The sequence below is a fragment of the Acartia tonsa genome, chromosome 7 (genome assembly GCF_053477335.1).
Source record: "Acartia tonsa isolate MP-2025a chromosome 7, ASM5347733v1, whole genome shotgun sequence".
In the NCBI taxonomy this organism is placed as follows: Eukaryota; Metazoa; Arthropoda; class Copepoda; order Calanoida; family Acartiidae; genus Acartia; species Acartia tonsa.
In genome coordinates this window covers 41325489-41347502 of record NC_137266.1, presented here as the reverse complement: position 1 = coordinate 41347502, position 22014 = coordinate 41325489, and the positions used below count along the sequence as shown (strand labels likewise).

Sequence of the window (22014 nt, the reverse complement as noted above, 5' to 3'; positions counted from 1 at the left end):
CCGCGGCAAGCTGTCTATGATACGATAAATAACTATAATTTAATTTTCTCTATTCAATTGAAGATTTTCATTTGCAATTTTATCTGCTATCAAAGATACCCACACAGATAATTTTTTTTGTAAAGATTTCTATTATAAATATATTCTTTAACTCACTTTGTACATTCTTGATTTTTTTATTAGATAATTCCTACCTTCATCTTCCTGGTCCTCAGCAGTAGCTCCTCCTCCTCCTCCAAGAGGAATAGCATTGGCTCCAGTAGCTATCACAGGGATGCTACTTCCTAAAATAATGAAAATTATATTTCCTTAAATATAAGTAGCAGGATGTCTTTAGTGTGTGTGTGTAAAGTGAAGATATCGCCAACCGCTAGACCGATAAAGTTCTCTTTTACGGTGAAGCTTATATAAGGTCCGTGGATAATTTTTAAATATGTTTGGGTTTCTTTGTCCCAACAAGAGAAATCACCAATAGAAAATAACCCTAAAGAAAAAAAAAAAAATCGAAAATCAACCCTCCAAAGCTCTCCTAGAAACCTCTAGGGGCGCTACCGCTAGTGAGTCAAAGGATATTATGCAATATCAAAAAATCATTTAGTACAAAACAAAGACAATTTTATGTTGTTAAATGCTTATTAGCTTAATGCCTAAATATGCTATTGCTTACATAATGTTGAAAATTATCTTCCATGGCAACAAAGTAAATTGGATGCCTGTTGTTAACATGTTACAATGTACAGACACACGTACTGCATAATATGGTATTTTCAGAGAAGCTTTGCAAGTAATGATTACTGATGACATTACCTTTTTCACTCTCCTCTCCAACGGCATTATCCGCCACAGTGACCTTGTTACCGCTGGACAACGCGGCCTGGCACTCCAGCACCTTGGCTTTAAACTCATCGGCGGTTGCTTTCGTCTTGAATCTTAAAAAACGATTATTTTTAATATTTTTTTAATCTGTCTTTTAAAGAAAGCAACTACTTTATAACTAAAATGTACAAACGAATCTTCCTTGTTTACAATAGGATATTAAAAAGTTTAAAGTGATAATTATAAAACAAATAAGCTATATAATATATCTTGGTCGAAATTGTAGTACAAAAAATTGAAATAATATCTATCTTTTTACTTGTATGGTAGGTGCATAATATATTTTTTGTGCTTTCCCTAAAAGCGCTTATCGAGCACTGACATCCTCCCCCCCCTTCCTTTTTATTAACTAGGCTACTTGGCTCCCAAAGTAACATAACCCAACTTAAAGTGATAAACAAGCAAACAAAAGCAGGGTCAATTTTGCAGAATATACACTCTTGACAGAAAATTAAGTGGATGGGGTATCTGCGCTCGACTAGAAATGTTTAGGGAAACTGCTATATTTTCCTATACATACCTGCAAGCGAGCAGGGAAACTTCGCCCTTGTCATTACCCTCGCTGTAGTCTGTGGCATACCAACACAGCGCGTTCTCACTATTCTTCATGGGACTCATCTCGAGGCTTGAGGTGATTAGGTGGTTCAATGCAACCTACAAATATGGGAATATGACAGACATAAGGACAGATACAGTTAATAATATAGAATCTACAGAATCAAAAATAATATTACTAATAAATACAGTAATTTGTTAACGAGTTTCGTTTCAAAATTGTTCAGATTCTAAAATTAGGAGAAATAAATACTCTTACAAGTTCGTGTTTAAATGATATTATTTCAATTGTTAGGCAAATTGATCTTCCCTTAATGCTTTGCTGGAAAATATTTATTATTGTTGAAAAGACAAATTTGACATTAATAAAAACTAGGGTTGGGCCGGATATCCGGTGTGGCCGGATATCCGGCCGGATACCGGATATTGAAATTATCCGGCCGGATATCCGGACACACCGGATATCCGGATACCGGATATTGAAACTATCCGGCCGGATATCCGGCCACACCGGATATCCGGATACCGGATATTGAAACTATCCGGCCGGATATCCGGCCATACCGGATATTGAAACTATCCGGCCGGATATCCGGCCACACCGGATATCCGGATATTGAAACTATCCGGCCGGATATCCGGCCACACCGGATATCCGGCCCAACCCTAATAAAAACAAAATGTGGTAAGTCCCTTAGTTGAAACAAATGAGAAAAACAGTGGTGGAACAGTCCAACCCCAGCTAGTATTGGTTATAAGACCACATTTAGGTACAAAAGGGCCTTTATTTTCTATTTCCTAGCGGATACGCCCATAGAGGCCTCTAGTGTCACTTTAATTTGTTTTTTTTTTATACCTATTTAAAATATGTCTATGTTGCGTTTGACATTTATGTTTGCGTTGAACTCTCTTTCTAAAATCGAGAAACGTAAAAAAATTTTGATTTCTTGTGATTTCTCTTGGGAGGGTGGTGGTACCCTCCCCCAAAATGGTTAAAAACCTTCCCGGGACCTATGAGAATCTACCCTGTTAAGGAGAACCCGAGCGAGATCCTTCGGTACTGACACACTGACAAACATCCTGTTAATTTAGTATAATGATTTATATAATAAGTCTATAAATAAACAAAAATCTTCGTCTGCTAGAAGTTTCTTTAGAAGATTACAGATTAGATTAATAGATACTGTGTCTTAGTGACCATCTAGACTTTTAATCTATTCTCAATCTCAAATAATAAAGCGAAGATTCCAACCTTGTGAACTTGCTCTCTACGCAGGAGCAGCCTGTAGGTGTTTCTGGCAGGATTGTGGAGCACCTTGATATCCCCCACACCCCGCTCCTTCCACTCCTTGGTCTTATCGTCATGACGGTAAACCTTCGCACGGTGCTTGAATAACACCTAAACACAGAAATATGAAAATCATAAAAACAAAGATGACAACATCCTTAAAAAATCGACATAGAACTTAACGAGTGTCAGCCCTTAATTTTGTTAAAAAAGTTAAAAGCCAACATGTTTAAAATTGACGTTCGGACATTCTGGAAACGCTAAAAGAGTTGGTACGATTTCTAAATTTAATCAAAATGCAACGTTTGAAATCGATAGGATAATTCTAACATTCCTAAATTAACCCCCAAAAAAGCTATCCGTTCCAGACTAACGGACGGACTGACCACAAATATATAAAAGCTTCGCTTTTTAAAAGGTAGGTTTTTTTCATAGGTATCACTTTACCTGTTCGTCCTCCTCTCCAGTTTTGACTTGGACAAGTTCTGGTAGCGGGACTATGGGCTCAAAGTGAGGGTCATGCTCATTTTCATCAACCTGCAAAATAAAATGTTGAATATATCAAAATTGTGTTAAATAAATAAAATCTGTGGCAATATCCCTCCATGTGTTTTGTCGAACACAGAACCCTCCTCTATAAAAAAAATGAGAGTAGAGGGGGTCGGAGTTAGTTTAACTTTAGTTCAGGTCAGATTAATTTCTAGGTTTCCCGCAAGAGTTAGGCATTAAAAAATGTACTACATCCTCAAACCTCTTTTATTTAATTAAAAAAATAGGAGAGATGGGGAATGTGTCAACGCTCGATAGGCACGTTGAGAAAAAGCATCAAAAATACCAAAGATTTCAACATTCAAACTCCAGGTCTTTTTTTACTCACATTATCATGATAGTTTTTTTGGTGTGTATTTTTTCTCTTAGTGATTTATCTTGAAGCTTGGAGGTACTTCCCAGAAATAGTTATAATCTTTCCATGGAACTATAAAAAAGCTTACTGTAAAAGAGAACAAGATAAGTTTCACCACCAATAATTGTCTTATCCGCAAAGCTTATTAACACTTACCTCATCATCATCATCTCCGCCAGTCTTGTTTGCACTTCTGGAGAACAGAACATTGCCAGCTGTAGAGAAAGGTGATCCAGAAGTTTTCTGGTCCCCAGTCTAGTCAACACAGGTTATCTTAGCTTTGTGGCATTTTCAGATTTTAAAATACGTCAAAAGTTTGCCTTTCCAAATTGAAATAATTCAAAAATCATATTATATTTATTTTTTTGTTCATCCTTTTCATGAAAATTGGGGGAAAGTATGTCCTTCAATCATTGGATTATAACAAGGATGACAAAAAAGCAAAGCGCATAAAAATCATAGACGGTCAATGTTAGTTCTAGAGCAAATATTCAGTTGCCATGTCCCCCTGTTGCGTTACAGACAGAGACAGACATATGATATTATAGAGTAGGTAGCTTCTCTTAATAAAAAAACAACCAAAATTTTTCATAAAAATGTAAAAGTTAAGAGAACTCCTGCCTGTCCGCCAAAGATGGAGGCTCCCGACGAGGCCAGGGCACCGAAAGTGGCCGCCGAATCCTGGTTAGACAGGAAGGCGGGTCCCGAGCTGGAGTCAGCACTACCGCTGCTCACTGGTTTTCCAAACAGGGTTCCTAAAAAAATATTTACAGTGGTAAAGATTTGTAGTCTAAATTTAAAGATCTTGGAAAAAATTGGTCAAAATTAGTTGTGCTTTTTAAAGAAGCCGTAAAAATGTCTTGTGGTAGTTTATGCGATTTCTTACTTCCTTAAAGGCTAGGGGCAAAGTATCTAGTATAAGGAAAGGTTCTTAAAATCCTAGCTAATAAAAAACCTAAGATTTAACAAGTTATAGAATATTTATAGAATACCACAACTACTATAAACAAATCAGTTTCAACAATAAATTCTAGTAACATCGTACATATATTTAATATTTGAGCCATTTAAGATATCTTAAGTAACATTTGCTGTCTAACCTGGAGAACTTGTAGTTGACTTGCCAAACAGACTTGATCCAGACTCACTTTTGGCGCCAAAAATACTGGAACCAGTTTCAGACTTGGCGCCAAAAATACTTGTAGATGACGTCACATCAGCTGTTGACTTGGCACCGCCAAAAATGGTGCCGCTTCCGCCGAAAGGTGAACTTGTTGTGGTGGTTTTTGCAGTGCCGCCAAATATTGAGCCGGAGGCAGCGGGTGAACTGCCGGTGCTGATGAAAATGCTGGTGCTTGTGTTGGCGTTTCCGCCAAATAGGCTACCGCCAGTTTTAGGTGTACTTCCGCCAAAAACAGATCCTAAATGTATACGATTTTATTATTCTTAAAATGATTAGTTTTAATTCTTTAAATGGATTTTCGTCAGACATACGGACATTAAAGGGATAGTTGCACGAAGTGCAATTAAAAAAATATTGTGAACTGTAAGATTTTTCTAAAATAGATACCTAACGAAGTAATGCATAATATAAAGTAAGTTATTGATTAAAATTAAAAGATTTGACCCGGGATTTTCCTCAAAAAGTTTTTCATTTTTATTTTCAACTTATGGTATTAGGTATCCTCTTAGAAGGTTTTTTTTTAATATTGAAAATTTGAGTACCCAACCCCCCTCCCCGACAGCGAACTCTGGCCGCAGCGCTCGGCTCCCTAGCCTGCCTAGCCGCAGCGCTCGGCCCCCTTGCCTGCCTAGCCGCAGCGCTCGGCTTCCTAGCCTAAAACCTAACCTAACCTAAAATAGTTGTTCGTCGGTAGTCGGAGGGTTGGGGGGGGGGGGGGTTGGGGGGGGGGGGGTGGTACAAAATTGAAAAAATAATTTCTAAGAGGATAACGCCCAACTTATTTACATGTTATATATGGCAATAATTTTTTTGTCAAAAATACAACTGTAGTAGCATTTACTAATTAATAGAACTTTTATACAACAAAATAGTTAGGTACAAGAGTATTTTATTGGTTATATATTTAAATGTTTATATTGTATGGTTAGTTAGTTTGTATTTCCGTGTGATATAATGTGTATATCATAAGTAAACCGGACGGTTTAAAGTTATATCAATAGAAAACCTGTCCCATGAAGAACCGTACGTTATTTTTTGTGTTTTTTAAGTAACTTTAGAAAACTTGCCCCAATGCAAGGGGAACCCCTGTTCAATTTTCTTATAACTCTTGTGAATTATGCAGCTATATTCATTCTTTAACACTTGTGTTTTGGCTATACAGTATACATATTAGAAATAATAGACCATTCTCATGTAATTTATGTGGCAAATCACTTTAACTTTTTTAGATATTGTCAAATAAAAAAAGTTCGGTCAGGTCAATGTTAAAAATTCTTCACAATCATATCTATCCCATGCCTAATATATTCTACTAAGACACATAAAAGTTCACTACTTTAAGTACCTTAACTCTTTAAATGCACTTCGTGCAACTATCCCTTTAGATTTAATGCGCTACTAGAAAAATGTATTACCTGCATTGTTATTTGCTCCGCCAAAAATACTAGGAGAGTCGGTTTTAGCTCCACCAAAAATACTCGGCGATTCTGTCTTTCCGCCGAATATGTTGCTCGTGGGCGTTGCTGGTTTGCCGCCGAATGAAAAAGGCGAGCTTGTGGATGATTTTTCGCCGCCAAATAGAGATTTGGATTCAGCTTTTGGTGTTCCAAAGATGGTTGGGGTTGCAGCGGTATTACTTGCACCGCCGAATAGGTTTTTGGCAGCGGTTCCCGCGTTACTAGATCCTGAAATAAAGAATTATAAATCAAAGCAATAAAGAATGATTTAGGTATTACAGTTCTAAATATTTATTTTATATCGAAGGGTAAAGCGGGGCGAACTCTGTGTTTTTTTCGGTTTTTTGAACCTGCAAATCGTAAAAATTATTTTTTTTAAATGGGACCAAGACCAGTAGAAAGATCTCGGAAAAGTCGATCAGGTCCTAAAAGGACGCAAACCTAGGACTTTGGGAAGTTTGTCAAAATTGATCTCTAAAACGGCACCGACTTCGCCCCGCCTTGAGGCGAAGTCGGTAGGGCATTTTCAAGCTTCGAAAAATCGATGACGTATTGATTTTATTACAGCATGCCCAAAAGGTAAAAGTTGCTAAATGTAATAAAGAGTATGCACAAAAAATTTTATTAAGATAGGTCAATTTTTTCTACCAAAAAAAATAATTTTTCCGAAGTACGCGAAATTTGACTTTTTTTTTCGAAATTTTTTTTGATAAAAAACATAAAAATACTACTAGAAAAAATAAATTTTTATGACTTTAAAGGCCTGATCCTTAAAATTCAGGCAATTTTGAATAGATTTGGCCAAAAAAAAATTAGTTCTATTAGCAAAATTTCCTAAAAAAATCAAGTTGAAAAAAAGAGAAAAGTTTGGCAAAATCTGTGGTCGATTTTCCAGCTTCAAAAAACCTATGACATATTGATTTAATTACAGCATGCCATAAAGGTTAAAGTTGCTAAATGTAATAAAGAGCATTCACAAAAAAAATTATGAAGATCGGACAATTTTTTCTACAAAAAAAAAATAAATTTTTTTAAGTACGAGAAATTTGACTTTTTTTCTCGAAAATTTCATATTTTTATATAAAATTGAAAAAGTTAGTATAAAAAATGAAAAAACCGAATTCGCCCCGCTTCACTTTTAGTCGATTTAAGAAAAAACTATACAAGCTTTTTTAAAGTTTTAAACGGAAATGGATAGCCTATAGGCTATAAGATTCTTAATAAGTCCCCTGAAGACATCTAAGCTCTAGCTCTTACCAGTTTTTGTCCAACTTACCGTTTTTCATTTTAATACTTTTTTGTAGGCAATTTAATAAGGAACAAATTTGATTTTGTGTTTTTTTCTGTCAGTCGATTAGAACATGGAGAAAAATGTCATTTAATGAAGGTGGTCAAAAAAATACCGACTTCACCTCAAAACCGAGATCGCCCCGCTTTACCCTAATAAGTTACAAAATCCATAAATAAAACAATTTATCTATTTTACAAATTATCTATAGTCGGCAAAGTGAGCTATAGAGTAGTAAAATGTTCAGTGAACATAAAAGGATAGAAGGGCAAAAGGATAATACGAAAAAAATAAGGATAAAGAATAATCCCGAAACCTTTACATATTAATAAATGTAGCATAACAGACAGACTGACTGGATTTTCTCAAAATAACATTAGACTACCTTTTGATTTCCAAAATAGGTTATTTTGTTTAACATTGTCTTATACCTTAAGATCCCAGGACTAGATGTATTTTTCCTTATTTGATTCTTAATTGTTTCTTATGAAAGCATTAAACCATCTTGTAACAGATAACTTGATATAATAGACCCTTCCTTTTACAATGGGATCTTAAGGGATAAGAAAAAGGACGATAAATTGATGTTACTTACTATGATGAGAGACAACATTACCCCTTCTGTGTGATTGTAGTATACAAAGTTTTAAAGTCAAAGAATAAGAAAAACTGAATTTAAACTTTGAGAACTAGCATAACTAATAGTCTAAAGTCCCCTCCCTGCTTTTACCTGAAAACAGTGATCCAGTGGTCTTGGGAGCAGCAGCAGAAGCATCTGAAGGAGCCTCATCTTCATCACATGACACGTCAGGATCCTCCTCGTCAAGATCAGGTTCTTCATTGTCCTCCATGTCAGCAAGTATGGACTCCTGAAAAATTGCAAGTTGGCCAAGTAAAGATGTAAATAAAAGAGGAAAATGCTTCCATTTACAGGATTAAAAAGAATTTCAAAGGCGAAGCTTTTCTAGAATCAGGTTATGTCTATACGTCCGTCTATCTTAACAGATAGTTAATTTGGACAGGATAAAATTGCCCGGGCCTAAGATATAGAAATAGTTGCAACTCTATAACCGCTACAACATTTATTAAAAAAATGTAGATTTTTAATTCCTTTGACAACAAGGTATATTAAAAGCGAAGCTTTTGCGTGATCAAGTATTAATAATGTTAGTAGTAGGTAAATAATTATCAAAAAATTTTTTTTTTCAACTTTACGTAAAAGAATCAAAAAGTATATACAGACTGGCCAGCCAATTTTGAAAATAAAAAACGTACAAAACGTACACAAAAAAAATACGTTACATACATAAAAAAAGTAAAAAAACGTACAAAACGTACATTCCTAATAAAAATGATGTTTATATTTTCCTAGTTACCTATTATCAAAACATTTAAGTCTACTATCGGCTACCTGTAAAGGAGAACCATAGCGGACTGACAGACACAATATATCCTATTACTTTATTAAAGAGAACTAGCGCCTACGCTCCTAAACACCTCTAGGGGCACTTGAGAAGGGGAGGGTTGAATTCAATAACCCAATTTTTTTTATTTTAGATTTAAAAAGAATAAGTAAAAAACATGGATAACAACATACATAAGTAGCGAAGCTCTAAAGTTTTATATAGACATCTGGAAAAATTTAACTATAAAAAATCAGTGAGCAATTAAAGTTCTTTTTTGGGGGGAGGAGGTAATTTTTTTCTAAAGTCGATTTCTCTAGGAAGGGTGGATGGTGATACTCTTTCCCAAAATAGTTATAAAACTTCCAAGAACCTATGAGAAGCTATCCTGTTAAGGAGAACCATATCGGTTCAGCGGTTAGCGAGATCCTTTGGTACAAATAAACAGACATCCTGTTATCCTATAATATAAAGTAGTAAGCGTTTTTTGTCTGTCCCGAAGGATCTCGCTAACCGCTGAACCGATATTGTTCTCCTTTACAGTGAAGCTTCTTAAAGGTCCTGGGAAGGTTTTAAACTATTTTTGGGGAGGGTGTCTTCACCCCCCCTCCCCCACAAGAAATTTTTTTTTTAAATCTTTTGAAACTCAAATTTAAAATGGGATGAGGTCGACTTTTTCCCCTCCTTCCTTAAGTGCCCCTAGAGGCTTCTAGGGGCGTAGCCGCTAGTCTATAATACAAAGTAGAACGATGTCTGTCTGTCTGTCCCTTAAGATCTCGGTAACCACTGAACCGATTGGATTCTACTCTTCAGGGTATATACCTATTGGTCCTGTGGTGGTTTTAAGCTATTTTTTGGGGCCACCCCCCAAAAAAACAAAAAAAATCAACCCCCCATTTTTTTTAGGAGATATCCTTGGTCCTTTTTTTTGTAGGAGATATCCTTAGTCCTTTGTAGAAGATTTCTTTTGTAGAAGATTTCCTTTGTGGAAGATTTCCTTTGTGGAAGATTTCCTTGGTCCTTTTTTTTTTTTTTTTTACGAATTTCACCTTACACTTTTTTTGATCACCTCTTGGGGCAAAGCCCCTAGAGGCTAGGGGCGAAGCCGCTAGTTATGTACAAAGTATATCCTATTATAAGGACCAGCGACTACGCCCTTAGAGGCCTCTAGAGAAACTTGATTAAGGGGGAGTTGAATTCAAACACCCAATTTTATATTTTTTATTTAAAAATAAAAAGTAAAACACAAGGATGACAACATCCTTAAGTAGCTAAGCTCAAAAGTTATGGATGGAAATCTGGGAAAATAAATAAACTAGGCATAGAGTAGTGTCATAAAAAAAAACATTTAACTTATTCAAAAAAATCACAAAACCTTTTTAAAAATATATAATAACGTGAAAATCTAGGAATAAATTCAGCCCCCCAACCAATAATCAAATCTCAATGAAACAAAATGGAAGTATTGAGAATAAAAACTTATACAATCCCTGAAAATTACAACCATCCATCAAGAAAATGAGTAGAGAAAATCATAAAAACCTATACATCTAGGAATCGATCTAGCACTGCAACAAATAGACAAACCTTAAAGAAACTTTTTGAAAATATGTAGAATGTGAATCTATCTATTTCCTGAAAATTTTAGCCGTCTATCTTGAATAGGAGTCGAGAAAATCACAAAAACTTGAAAATCTAGGAATAGATCTGGTACCCCAACCAAAAGGTAAATCTCAATGAAAATATGTAGGATGTGAACTTATTTAATCAAAAAACAAGAGCCAAGAAAATCACGTTTCTCCGATGGCATAACGGACTGAGAAAGTATTTATAGAGTAGCTTCGCTAATAATTTTTCTAGTGAGAAGGGGGGGGGGGGGGTGGATTAGACCACCCCCATTTCTGTTTTCAATTTTAAAAAGAAAGAAAAAATAGGGGAAGGGTGGTTATTTTTTTCTAAGAGTGATTTCTCTTGGGAGGGTGGTTGTACCCTCTCCCAGAACCTATAAGAAGCTACCCTGTAAAGGAGAACCATATCGGTTGAGAGAGAGCCTTCGGTACAAACAAACAATTAGACAGACATACATCCTGTTATTACGTACTAAGTATATCCTATTATATAAAGTAGTAAGTTTTTTTTTATGCTTAAGATTTTCATTACTTCTGAACCGATTGATTTCAATTTCAGGGAAACTTCACTCAGTTACCGAGATGGTTTTAGGCTATTTTTCTACCATTTTGAATACAGGTTCTCGAAGGGATATGGAAGGACAGAGAAAATAGCCTACAACCTCTCCCAGATCATGTCGGTTCAGCAGTTAACGAGATTCTTCGCTACAGAAAAAAAAGGATTTAGAGGATTATACATATCCTAATATATAAAGTGTTTTATGCTTTTTTGTCTGTAACGAAAGATCTAGCTAACCGCTGAACCGATATGGTTCTCCTTTACAGTAAAGCTTCTTACATACCCTGAGATGGTTTTAGGCTATTCGTTTTTAGAAATAAGTCTGGGTATGGTTTTAGGCTATTTTTCTGACATTTCATATTCCTTCGAATATATAGCCCCTAGATGCTAGGGGCGCAGCCGCTAGTAATAGGATATAGGGTTATTTTGTCTAATGCTAAAGATCTCAGAAAATACTAGTCTTTAATACAAAGTAAAACAATGTCTGTCTGTCTGAAGCTTAAGATCTTGGTAATAGCTGAACAGATTCGGTTCTACTCTTCAGGGAATATATCTACTGGTCCTGTGGTGGCTTTAGGCTATTTTCTTGGAGTGTGGAAAACCCAACCCCCCAAGAAAACAACCACCCCTTAATTTATTTTTGTAAACTAATGTAAATAAGCTGGGTGGGGCCTAAATGAAAAAAAATCATCACAATATCTTTTTTTCGTTTTTTTACTAATTATGAACAAACGATCCTATGAAGGAGGGAACAAATCCTCTAGAGGATAGGGGCGAAGCCGCTAATCCTAGTAGTAAGTAAAAAGCTTTAAGTGTCCCACCCCCCAAGAAAATAGCCTTAAAATATTCCCTGAAGAGTAGAACCTAATAGGTTCAGTGGTTACTGAGATCTTAAGCTTCTAAAAGACTGACGGATAAACAGACAGACAGACATCATTCTACTTTGTATTACAGATAATATACTATTTTCGTAATACTTTTTATACAAATACAAATAAATATACAAATACTTTTATACTTATATTTGATTCTTATTCTTTAAAAACTGAAGATACCAAAAAATAAGACTTCTTAATCCTAAACTGAACACCATATGATATCTCGGAAAATTTACCTAAGTAGATATATAAAGAATTTGAAAAAAATTATTGTAAAATCTATTACAGGTTAGTTGCACAAAGTGCATTTAGACTTGAAATTAGTCAACTGCATATCATTTTCTGTTCAATTCTTTAAATTATATCTATAAAACACATATTTCAAATCCATAAATTTAAACTATAAGTTCTAAAAACATACATATATCACATATTTTACCTACATATTTTTGTTCTATGAAAATTTAAGATATTATTGAATTTATTTTTTATAATACACCTATAGTTTTTGTTAAAATTTTCGTAAAAAACATACAAATTACTTTTCTGCTAATATTTGATTCTTATTAAAAAAAAAACGTAAAACGTACAAAAATACAAATTTCAAAATACGTTACGTACACATATCAAAATAACGTCCAGAACGTACACAGATTCGATGCGTAACGTACAAAACGTACACTCTGGCCAGTCTGTATATAGGTACTTTACCTTGCCCATGGCTGCCATTTTACTGCGCAGTTTCTCTTCTCCATCCTCTCCGAAACAGTTGGCATCCATACTCAGCTTCATCAGGTTGTTCTGAAAATATCAATTTTAAATTGATTATTATAAATCAAAAAATGTAATGATAGTTTTATCCTTATATAACAGTAACAGGATGTGAGTATGTGGAACCGCTGAACCTATTTGTTCTCCTTTACACTGAAGCTTTTCATAGTTCCAGGGGAAAGGTTTTATCTTTTCTTCCCTCATCTGACCCTAGAAGCCTTTAGGAGCGTTGCCTCTGGAAAAGGATATTTTAGAAGTTAAAACAATCTTATCTTTCAGAATTTTTTTCTTGGTACAAACGTTCATAGCAAGATCTCTAGGTTTCAATATTTACTAGGAATTATTTTAATTCTTTTTTTTTAAAATATACAAAAAAAAGTTATCACCTTATCTTTAATGCCCTCTAGAACCTCGAGGCCGCCAGCTATCCTAATCTCATTAGAATCCAGAATAAGCTCCTTCAGGTTGGGATGACGGCCCTTCAATGCCCTGGCAATCAGCTTCGCGCCCCCAGACTTGAGCAGACAGTCGCCCAGATTCAGTATCTCCAGGTTGTTCAGCTTCTTCAGCGCCTTGGCCATAGCCTTGGCGCCCTTTGCAGTGAATGTATTATCATTTAGGTTAAGAATCTTCAGGTTAGGGTTTTTACTGAAGGCATCGGCCAAAGCAGTCAGACCTTCAAAGTAGATTCCATTTTGGGGCATAACAACTTCTTCCAGACTGCCCATCATGCCAAAAACTTCGGCCAGGGCCGCAGCTCCTTCGTTCTCCTGGCGTGATCGGCCCAGGACGAATACCTTAAGGGCAAGCGGGTGGTTGGCTTGAACGCTACGGTTATAGCATTCCTTGAGGAGTTTGGCCAACATTTTCCCGCCAGTCACACCGCAACCAGTGTTATTAAAACGTAACTCTTGAAGGGTAAAACAGGAGGGGGATTTGAGGAAGGTAACTAGGCCATCCATACCAACAGGACCAAAGGCGTTGTCACTCAAGTCCAGCTCAACCAGCCTGGCCTGGGCAACCATGATACCGCGGGTCAGGTTTACCAGCGCGGGTGGAATTTCAGTCTTCATTCTGCCTGTAAACATATCCTTCCAGTGGGCGCGTCTAAACTCGGGATGATTTTCAAGGGCTTTTCCGATGGCATTGGCTGCTTCGATTCCGACAGTATTACCAGATAGGGTAAGGACATGCATGTTCTTCTCGTTGCGAATACGATCGGCCACGTCCTTAGCATCATCCTCGTTGTTCAGCTTCATTCCCTGGCCATCAAAGGACAGTTCATGTTCCTTGTCAATGGGTGATAGGGGTCGGAAGTCGGTCAGCTTGAATAGTTCCTCGTCGGATGTGGTTGTTGGGGAGTCTTTTTTCGCGGGTTTTTCTGCCTCCTTGGATTTGCTGGAGGTTGGCACCTGACTGCCAGCCTTGGTTTCTTTACCTGAACATTTAATTCTTTAGTAATTTACTAACAAAAAATATATCAATGTTATTAAATTCATTAAATTAAAAAATATAATTTGTTGGCTCCCAAACCTTTTAACTATTTCTTTACTTAATTGGTTGATTCAGAACTATCAGTGTTCAAACCTTACAACCAATAATTTTAATTTAGAAAAGTAGTATTTTTGTTGATCATCGATGTGGAAGTGCATCACTTGGTCCTATGACAAACGCAGGAGTGGACAAACGTAGGAGTGGACTCTTAACCTAACCTAACCTATTTTCAGGGGTGTATATTCTGCACAAGATTTATTTTTTTTCCCCTGCTACAAATTTTTTTATTTTTCTTCCCCCCCTAGTTTTTTCTCACCAAGTAGGGGGAAAATGGAAAAATAGTTTAAGAACTCCATATATTATTTATTTTATCCCTCCTACCACACATTTTTTAAAGTTTTTTTCACCAAGGAGGGGGGGAAATGGAAAAAATGTTTTCAGTTTTCTTAATTTTTACATTTTTTTTCCCTCCAACCACTTATTTTTTATTTCCCCCCCCCCCCTCCCCCTGAGCAGGTGATCCCATGTAGAATATACAACCCTGCCTATTTTAGACCTTCTTTTAGGTTTTTATAATGCCTAACCCCTGCGGGGGGCTTATTTGTACATTCATATCTTAACCTAACCTAATCTGTACAGAAATACTTAATTAAATTAATATTTTAACACTCCTGCGTATGTCCTGGAACCCATCACTTTATCTTCCATTGTCTTATCCCTTAATATCCCTGGCCAGCCACTATAAACAATGTATACCTGGACTGGGAATGATAACAGCTCCATCAACGGCATTGTCCAAGGCTTTCTTGAACTCGCTGGCAATTTCTGGTGTCTTAAACCTGGAAAAAAACATCCATGAGAAATTTTGGCTTTTTAATACAAACATCTGGGAGTTTGTCAAACAGTTCAATGTCGTAAGTTAAAATCAAATCAACAGCTACAAAGTATCTTTGTAGAGAATTTTTTTGGGATGGTAAAAAAAATAGTATTTTAGGACGTACTGACAGATGATTAATATATAGTAGCTACGCAACTTATTCAAAAACTTACCATGAAAATACAACCAGTTTAGTGTAGTTGTTTAAAACAAAATCAACAGCTACATCTTTGCTGGGAATTTTTAGGCGGAAAAGACCTACTATTTTATTTCAGAGTGACATACTGACACACCTAACTTAAAGAGTAGCTACGCTATTAATACAAAAACCTAATGGCTTTAAATTTAACACAGAGATAATTAATCTGTTCCAAGCCAGTTTATTATTTTTTGAGGATAAGAAAACATGTTTAAGAATATGGGAACGTTCTGACATACCTAAATTAAAGAGTAGCTGCGTTACTAGAACAACAAAAACAAAATACCTAATGGCAAACATCATATCCTCAAGTTCTCCCTCTGAGAAATCCGGCGCCGCCCAGCGCCACGACTTGGCGTCCTTCTCCTTGAAGTTGGACATGATCTGCGGCGTGATGTAGTGATTCAAACAGATCTTCAGCACCTGCTCTCTGCGCATCAGCAGGCGGATCTTGCCCGTAGACTCTCTTAGGATCTTGATGTCGCCAAGGCCGCGCTCCTTCCATTCGTTGTCGACATAGCGGAAAAGTTTGGAACGTTGGGAGTACAGGGTGGTTAGGTCTTCCTCTCCGGTTTTAACCTCAACCTAAATGAATCTGTTGATGAATTTTAAGATATTGGGAGAGCTTCAATATTAAAACAACAATATTATGGGATAAAGCTTCTTTTTTTTTGAGAAAATAAAATACAAATTAATATTCTATTAAGTAATAAGGTTCATAGGTGGTTTTAGGCTATTTTTCCTCCCCCTCCCTCATCCCCCCTTTGTAAACAAAGCGCTTATATACTTGTTTAGTGCAGCCATTAATATAAATATTTTAAATAATATAATAATAATGAGTTAGATATGAACAAAACCTAGCTTATTTGTAGCTACGTTACTTAGAATGTAAAGTCTTGTTGAAAATCACGGATTGTTTATCCGTATATAGGTATAAAATGCGTTGTTACTCTTTATTTTTTAATGTTCGTTTGTCTGTGTTGTCAGAATGATTTGTTAAGCTTCGCACTCATAGATGTTGTCATCCTTGTTTTAAGGGTCTAAAAGAATGATTTATGTATATAAATAAAGGAAATTCGACTTTACACTATAGAACAAAAACAAAGTGTAAAAGATCTAAAAACAATGAAGGATAACCTTATCCGGAAGAGGAACCACGGGTTCAAAGTAAATATGTTCTCCCTCATCCTCGTTCTCATACAACTCTGTCTCAGATCTAAACATAAAATATGCTTAACAATTGTAAAAAGTGTCTCTATTTCAAGCGTGTTTGAGTTTGTAAAACAAAGGAATAATAAAGGACGGTTGTATATAGAATTTTTTTATTAGTAATAAATTATTTGTAAATCCCCGTAAAATCAATTTCAGACAGCATACGTTTGACATAAAATATATAGTTTTTGGTTTATTTTTAAGTCACACGGACAAATATATTAGTGTCCCTCGTTATAGAGTAGTTATACCACTGCATAAGTTATTACCTTGCACTGTCATTATGCTTGCGGGGGGACACCTTTATCCCTCCAAAATTAAACTCATGCTTTTCTGAAGTACCAAAGGGTGACTTGACTGTGGCAGTTGTAGAATCAGCCGGCTTCGTCGAGCTTGGGGTGCCGAACGAAAATCCGCCAGGAGCAGCAGCTTCAGTATTGCGGTTGGGTGTACCAAAGGTAAAACCGCCGCCTGTGGCAGCTGCCGGGGTGCTGGTAGCCCCACCTCCAAAACTAAATCCAGATCCTGTACTGCTGCTGGTTGCAGCGGCTCCCCCGCCAAACTTAAAACCGTCGCCAGCCCCGATGGTCATGACTGGCTGTGCGGCCTCCTTCATCTTGGCCACCTCTTCCTCGCAGCCCGGCTTAGCCGTCTCGCAGGCGGGACACTTGATCTTGGAGTTGTCATTTCTGGACAGGCATCCTTGGCACTCCCAGCTGGAGGCCTTCTGGGCTGCGGCTATCTCGGCCATACTCTTCGGTGCACTGGTGGTGGTTTCCTTAAAACATCAAATATTAATATTTTTCAAAAAGTTTTAAACATACTAGAATATTTATTTTTTGGTTCTAGATACAAAAACTACGAATTAAAGACATATCGACATTGCTTAAGAAAACGGTAGGGATAGATCAGTAAAATATAAATGCTTTAAAGTATTATTTATGATTACGATTAAACAATATTTACTCATTGAGAGGAGGAATATTTTTTACCTTCTTAGGTTCAGACTTTTCTTTTTCTGGAGATTCCTCGTTGACAGAGATATCACCCAGCTCCTTCAGACCTTCCTTAGCCTTCTCCACTATATCCTTCCAGTTCTTGGCCATTTCAGAGTTCTTAAACCTGAGGTTAAGGTTAATTTTATTTGTCTATCGTTCCAGTAGTTATAGTGAGAAACATTATATATTTCTGGATTCTCATTTAGACGTTCACAATAGAAAACATATATTAGTTTATCGCATCGTATTATAGACATTTGACCACGAATACGAAAATTACTAAGATACTTTAGGATTATTTCATGTGTAATGGGCAAGACTACTTCCGATCAATTAACTTGGAATTGTGAAACCCAGGGATCGGAAGCCGCGCGTAAGCCGCGTGTAAGCCTCACTGAAATCGTCATTTTATCACTATAAAATTTAGCTGGATGTATAAAACTGCTCTTTGGCAGACACTCCTTCTTTCTGAAATTTATTTTTCTGCTCACAAGCAGGTTTAAAACTGAGGCTTATGCGCGGCTTCCGAACCCTGGTGAAACCATATGATTTAACAACTTACTATTTTCTAAGAACTAACAATGTACTTACCCTTTATCAACTTCTTACCAAAGCCAACTTGCATTTTTCTTACAAACAACTTGAACTATATGAACAACTTGCAATTTTACCTGAGACAGAACATTTCAGCCTTGAGTTCTCCCTCGCTGTAATCCTGTGCTGTCCAGGTGAAGGCCTTGTCCGAGGTGGACATGGGTCTGATCTCCAGGTCGGCCGTCAGCAGGTGGTTGCAACACAATTTCAACACCTGGCGAAACAGATATTAATATTTTACAACTGGCCTTGACAAAATACTTCACTAAAGTAAGACAAAATTTTTAGTTGCTTAGATCAAAAATCCTAAGGAATATGATTATGTAAGCATAACAAGATTTATAAATAGAAACCAATGTTTTTAAGCAAAAAATTAACACGTTTACATTTTTGTACCATTTTAATTCACAGACAATTAGCTACTTTGTACTATAACTATGTCCATGCAACTCAAAGATAAAGAAGATCCCTAACTGATAACTTTACATAAAAAATAATGCTTCATAAATAATTGTACACAGTTATAAAATTGACTACCTGTTCACGCCTCATGAGGAATCTAACTCTTCCTGTCTTCTTGTTCTTATACACCTTAAACTCTCCAATTCCTCTCTCTTTCCATTCTTTAGTCTCAGAGGCAAATCTAAAAGTGTATTATATTTATTTCATACAAATATACATCCATATTAGTTTGTGCACATTTGTAAAGCATAATGCTATTTGCTTTTAATATTTATTTTTCCAGAGCAACTTATCAAATTACCAATACAACTTGCTTAATTACCTGAACAACTTGCATCTTTCAGAGAAAAGAGCTTCTTCATCCTCCTCTCCAGTCTTGACCTCTATTAGGTCAGGCAGGGGCACAACAGGCTTGAAATCAACATCGGGCTCATAATCTTCGTCTCCACCCTCCTCATCACCTATAAGATTAAACAAATGAGAACTTTAGGGGGTCAAAAGAGAAATCAAATGTGATTGTTATAGAGATCTTGCGATTTAAGTATTGAAATATACTTATCTGACACAGTATTTTAGAGACTCAATTCGATAAAAAATCTTGGAGAAAGAAACTACGGATGTGCCTGTAGTATAGCAGTGAAGTATAGACAATGACATAGTCTAGTTATATAGTAGCTATGGTACAAAAAAATATAAAATTCCTTGTAGACTTAATACCTATACACTTAACTGTGGAAATTTCTTATCTATAATACAAAGTAGAACGATGTCTGTCCGTCTGAAGCTTAAGATCTCAGTAACCGCTGAACAGATTGGGCTCTACTTTTCAGGGACTATACCTACTGGTCCTGTGATGGTTTTAAGCTATTTTCTTGGGGGGGTGGGACACCCCCAACCCCCCCAAAAACAAAAAATCCCTTCTCCATTTTTTTTTATTGCAGAAGATTTCCTTGCACCTTTTTTTTTTGCAGGAGATTTCCTTGGTCCTCTACGAATTTCATCTTAATTTTTTTTGATCACCTCTTGTGGCAATGCCCCTAGAGGCTAAGGGCGAAGCCGCTAGTAACTCCACAAAACACCAATCCCAAAGCAACCAATGGAAATAGTTAATTTCTTACCGTCTTCTTTCTTCTTTTGAGATGCAAAGAGAACATTTCCAGTTGTAGCGAATGGTTTGGATGCACTATCATTATTTCCTGAAGTCTTGAACACGTTCACCTCCTCTCCGCCGTTGGTGGTGGCCAGGGATGAGAAGCTTAGAGTAGCTCCACCACCCAGAACAGGCTTATCCTCGTCCTAAAAATTATGATAATTGACATTTTCTTAGAATACAAAATAAAATAAAAATTCTGATGTAAAGGTTAGATGTAATGGGTTTTGATTTTCACTGAAGCATTTATATGTAATAGAAGTATATATCAAATCGGTTCATAGCAACAGAATTGTTTACTTTTTAACTATGTATGTATTACACAATTAGTTGTGTACCTTTACACAATGGCCAGGGGTGTATATTCTGCACAAGATTTATTTTTTTCCCCTGCTACAAAATTTTTTATTTTTTTCCCCCCCTAGATTTTTCTTCAAAAGTAGGGGGGAAAATAGAAAAATATTTAAAGAACTCTATATTTTATTTATTTTATCCCTCCTACCACACATTTTTTTAGATTTTTTAACCAAGGAGGCGGGCGAAATGGAAAAAATGTTTTCAGTTTTCTTAATTTTTACATTTTTTTCCCCTCCAACCACTTATTCCCCCCCCCCCCTGAGCCGGGGATCCCATGCAGAATATACACCCCTGACAATGGCAGTAAAGGTACAATTTTTAACTTCTTAAGTTATGACACAGTATGCGCCAAGTTTACAGCAAATAAGGATTGATTACCTTAGGCTTAGCAGTTTCGCCGACAGTCTCAACCTTAGTTCCAAATGAAAATCCAGAGAAAATATTTGGTTTGGCCGCAGAACTATCAGTAGACTTTTCTTCTGGTTTGTCCTGAAAACTATTAAATTGGGAAAATTGTAAATAAACAAGGATAATATTTCGAAAATACGGATTTTTTTATATTAATTTTAAATTTTTTAATCCTCTTATAAAGTGCTTTTTTGTCTGTAGCGAAGGATCTCACTAACAGCTGAATGAACCGATATGGTTCTCCTATACAGTGAAGCTTCTTATAGGTTCAGGGACGGTTTTTAACAATTTTGGGGGATGGTATCTCCACACTTCCAAGAGAAATCGCCCTATAAAAAAATGAGGTGGTCGAATTCAACCATGCTCACTCCACCTCAAGTGCCCCTAGAGGCTTCTGGGGGGGGGGGGGGGGGGGGGGGCGTAGCCGATAGTGTTTTAAAAGTAATAACCTTGGTCTCTTCTTTCTTAATGGTAGGAGTAGTTGAGAAAGTAAATCCGCCAAAAGTTGTTCCAGTAGTGCCCTGAGTTGTTTTGGGTGTTCCAAAGGTTGTTCCCGTTGTGCTTTGAGTTGTCTTGGGTGTTCCAAAAGTTAATCCGCCAGATTCCTGGGCAGTTTTGGGTGTTCCAAATGTCAAACCTCCAGTTGATGGTGTTGAACCTTAAAGGTAAAGTTATCTTAAAAAGGATTAAAATAAATTGTTAGGTACAAGATCTAAAAAAAATCAGGATTTCTTTTTGTCTAGAAGCAACAAAGAAACAATAATTTTCACTTCAAAAAAGCAAGCTATAAAACAGTAATAACATAGGAGTGATATAGGCTTGCAACAAATGTAATATTAAAACAAAAAATATATACATAGTCTGGATGATAATTAACTGGACCAATAGCAAGAAATTGTAGGAAATTAGCTTAAAAGTGTTAACACTTTGGTAACTTTATGGCACTTTTATTATGCCTTTGTATTGTATGAATGAAGTATTTTGTACCTGAACCAAATTTGAAGCCACCAGTAGAGGCCGGAGCAGCCGGTGTAGTAGTGCCACCGCTGCTAAACTTGAAACCGCCACCAGCACCGATGGTAATGACCGGTTTGGCAGCCTCCGCCATTTTCTTCACCTCCTCTTCGCAGCCGGGCTTAGCCGTCTCACAGGCAGGACATTTAATCTTGGCGTTATCATTTCTACACAAAAAATTATTTTTTCAGTAATATAGAAAAAAGGATGACAGCATACAAAAGTAGAGAAGAAGAAAACAAAATGTTTAGTGGACATATGTATAGACAGCAGAGTTGTGGATCCGGATCCGCAAAGATCCGCATGTTTTTGAGTCTAAGGATCCGGATCCGGATCTCCTGGGGTATATATCTATGGAAAAATCTACCTAAATTTATATAAAGTAGTCACTTACAAAGACATTCTCGTGATGAGAGCCAATCTTTAAGGTTTAGGTTCAGACTTAAAAATTAAAAGTAT

The 22014-nt window shown here is 36.4% G+C and overlaps 1 protein-coding gene across 17 annotated transcripts in view; it reads right to left on the bottom strand.

Moving 5' to 3' along the window:
- Nucleotides 1-22014, bottom strand: part of LOC145323766 (E3 SUMO-protein ligase RanBP2-like) — a 51740-nt gene that overhangs the window by 7660 nt on the left and 22066 nt on the right. For 13 of the 17 annotated variants that reach the window (XR_013881084.1, XR_013881085.1, XR_013881087.1 and 10 more), the window contains exons 29-52: nt 21529-21722; nt 20991-21199; nt 20512-20622; nt 19745-19922; nt 18949-19087; nt 18702-18807; nt 18247-18378; nt 17565-17699; nt 16842-17350; nt 16498-16576; nt 15647-15945; nt 15041-15123; nt 13177-14228; nt 12731-12820; nt 8282-8420; nt 6222-6491; nt 4724-5044; nt 4245-4378; nt 3780-3878; nt 3167-3256; nt 2684-2830; nt 1397-1530; nt 808-929; nt 195-284 (exon numbers count right to left, since the gene is read on the bottom strand). Coding sequence is in view for 5 of the 17 variants with exons in the window: in XM_080166291.1 (XP_080022417.1) it covers nt 195-284; nt 808-929; nt 1397-1530; nt 2684-2830; nt 3167-3256; nt 3780-3878; nt 4245-4378; nt 4724-5044; nt 6222-6491; nt 8282-8420; nt 12731-12820; nt 13177-14228; nt 15041-15123; nt 15647-15945; nt 16498-16576; nt 16842-17350; nt 17565-17699; nt 18247-18378; nt 18702-18807; nt 18949-19087; nt 19745-19922; nt 20512-20622; nt 20991-21199; nt 21529-21722 (4862 nt within the window). In the remaining 12 variants the exon portion in view is untranslated. Of the gene's footprint in view, nt 1-194; nt 285-807; nt 930-1396; nt 1531-2683; nt 2831-3166; nt 3257-3779; nt 3879-4244; nt 4379-4723; nt 5045-6221; nt 6492-8281; nt 8421-12730; nt 12821-13176; nt 14229-15040; nt 15124-15646; nt 15946-16497; nt 16577-16841; nt 17351-17564; nt 17700-18241; nt 18379-18701; nt 18808-18948; nt 19088-19744; nt 19923-20511; nt 20623-20990; nt 21200-21528; nt 21723-22014 lie in introns of all 17 variants that reach the window. The other 4 variants (XR_013881094.1, XR_013881095.1, XM_080166296.1 and 1 more) reach the window with 1 other exon arrangement.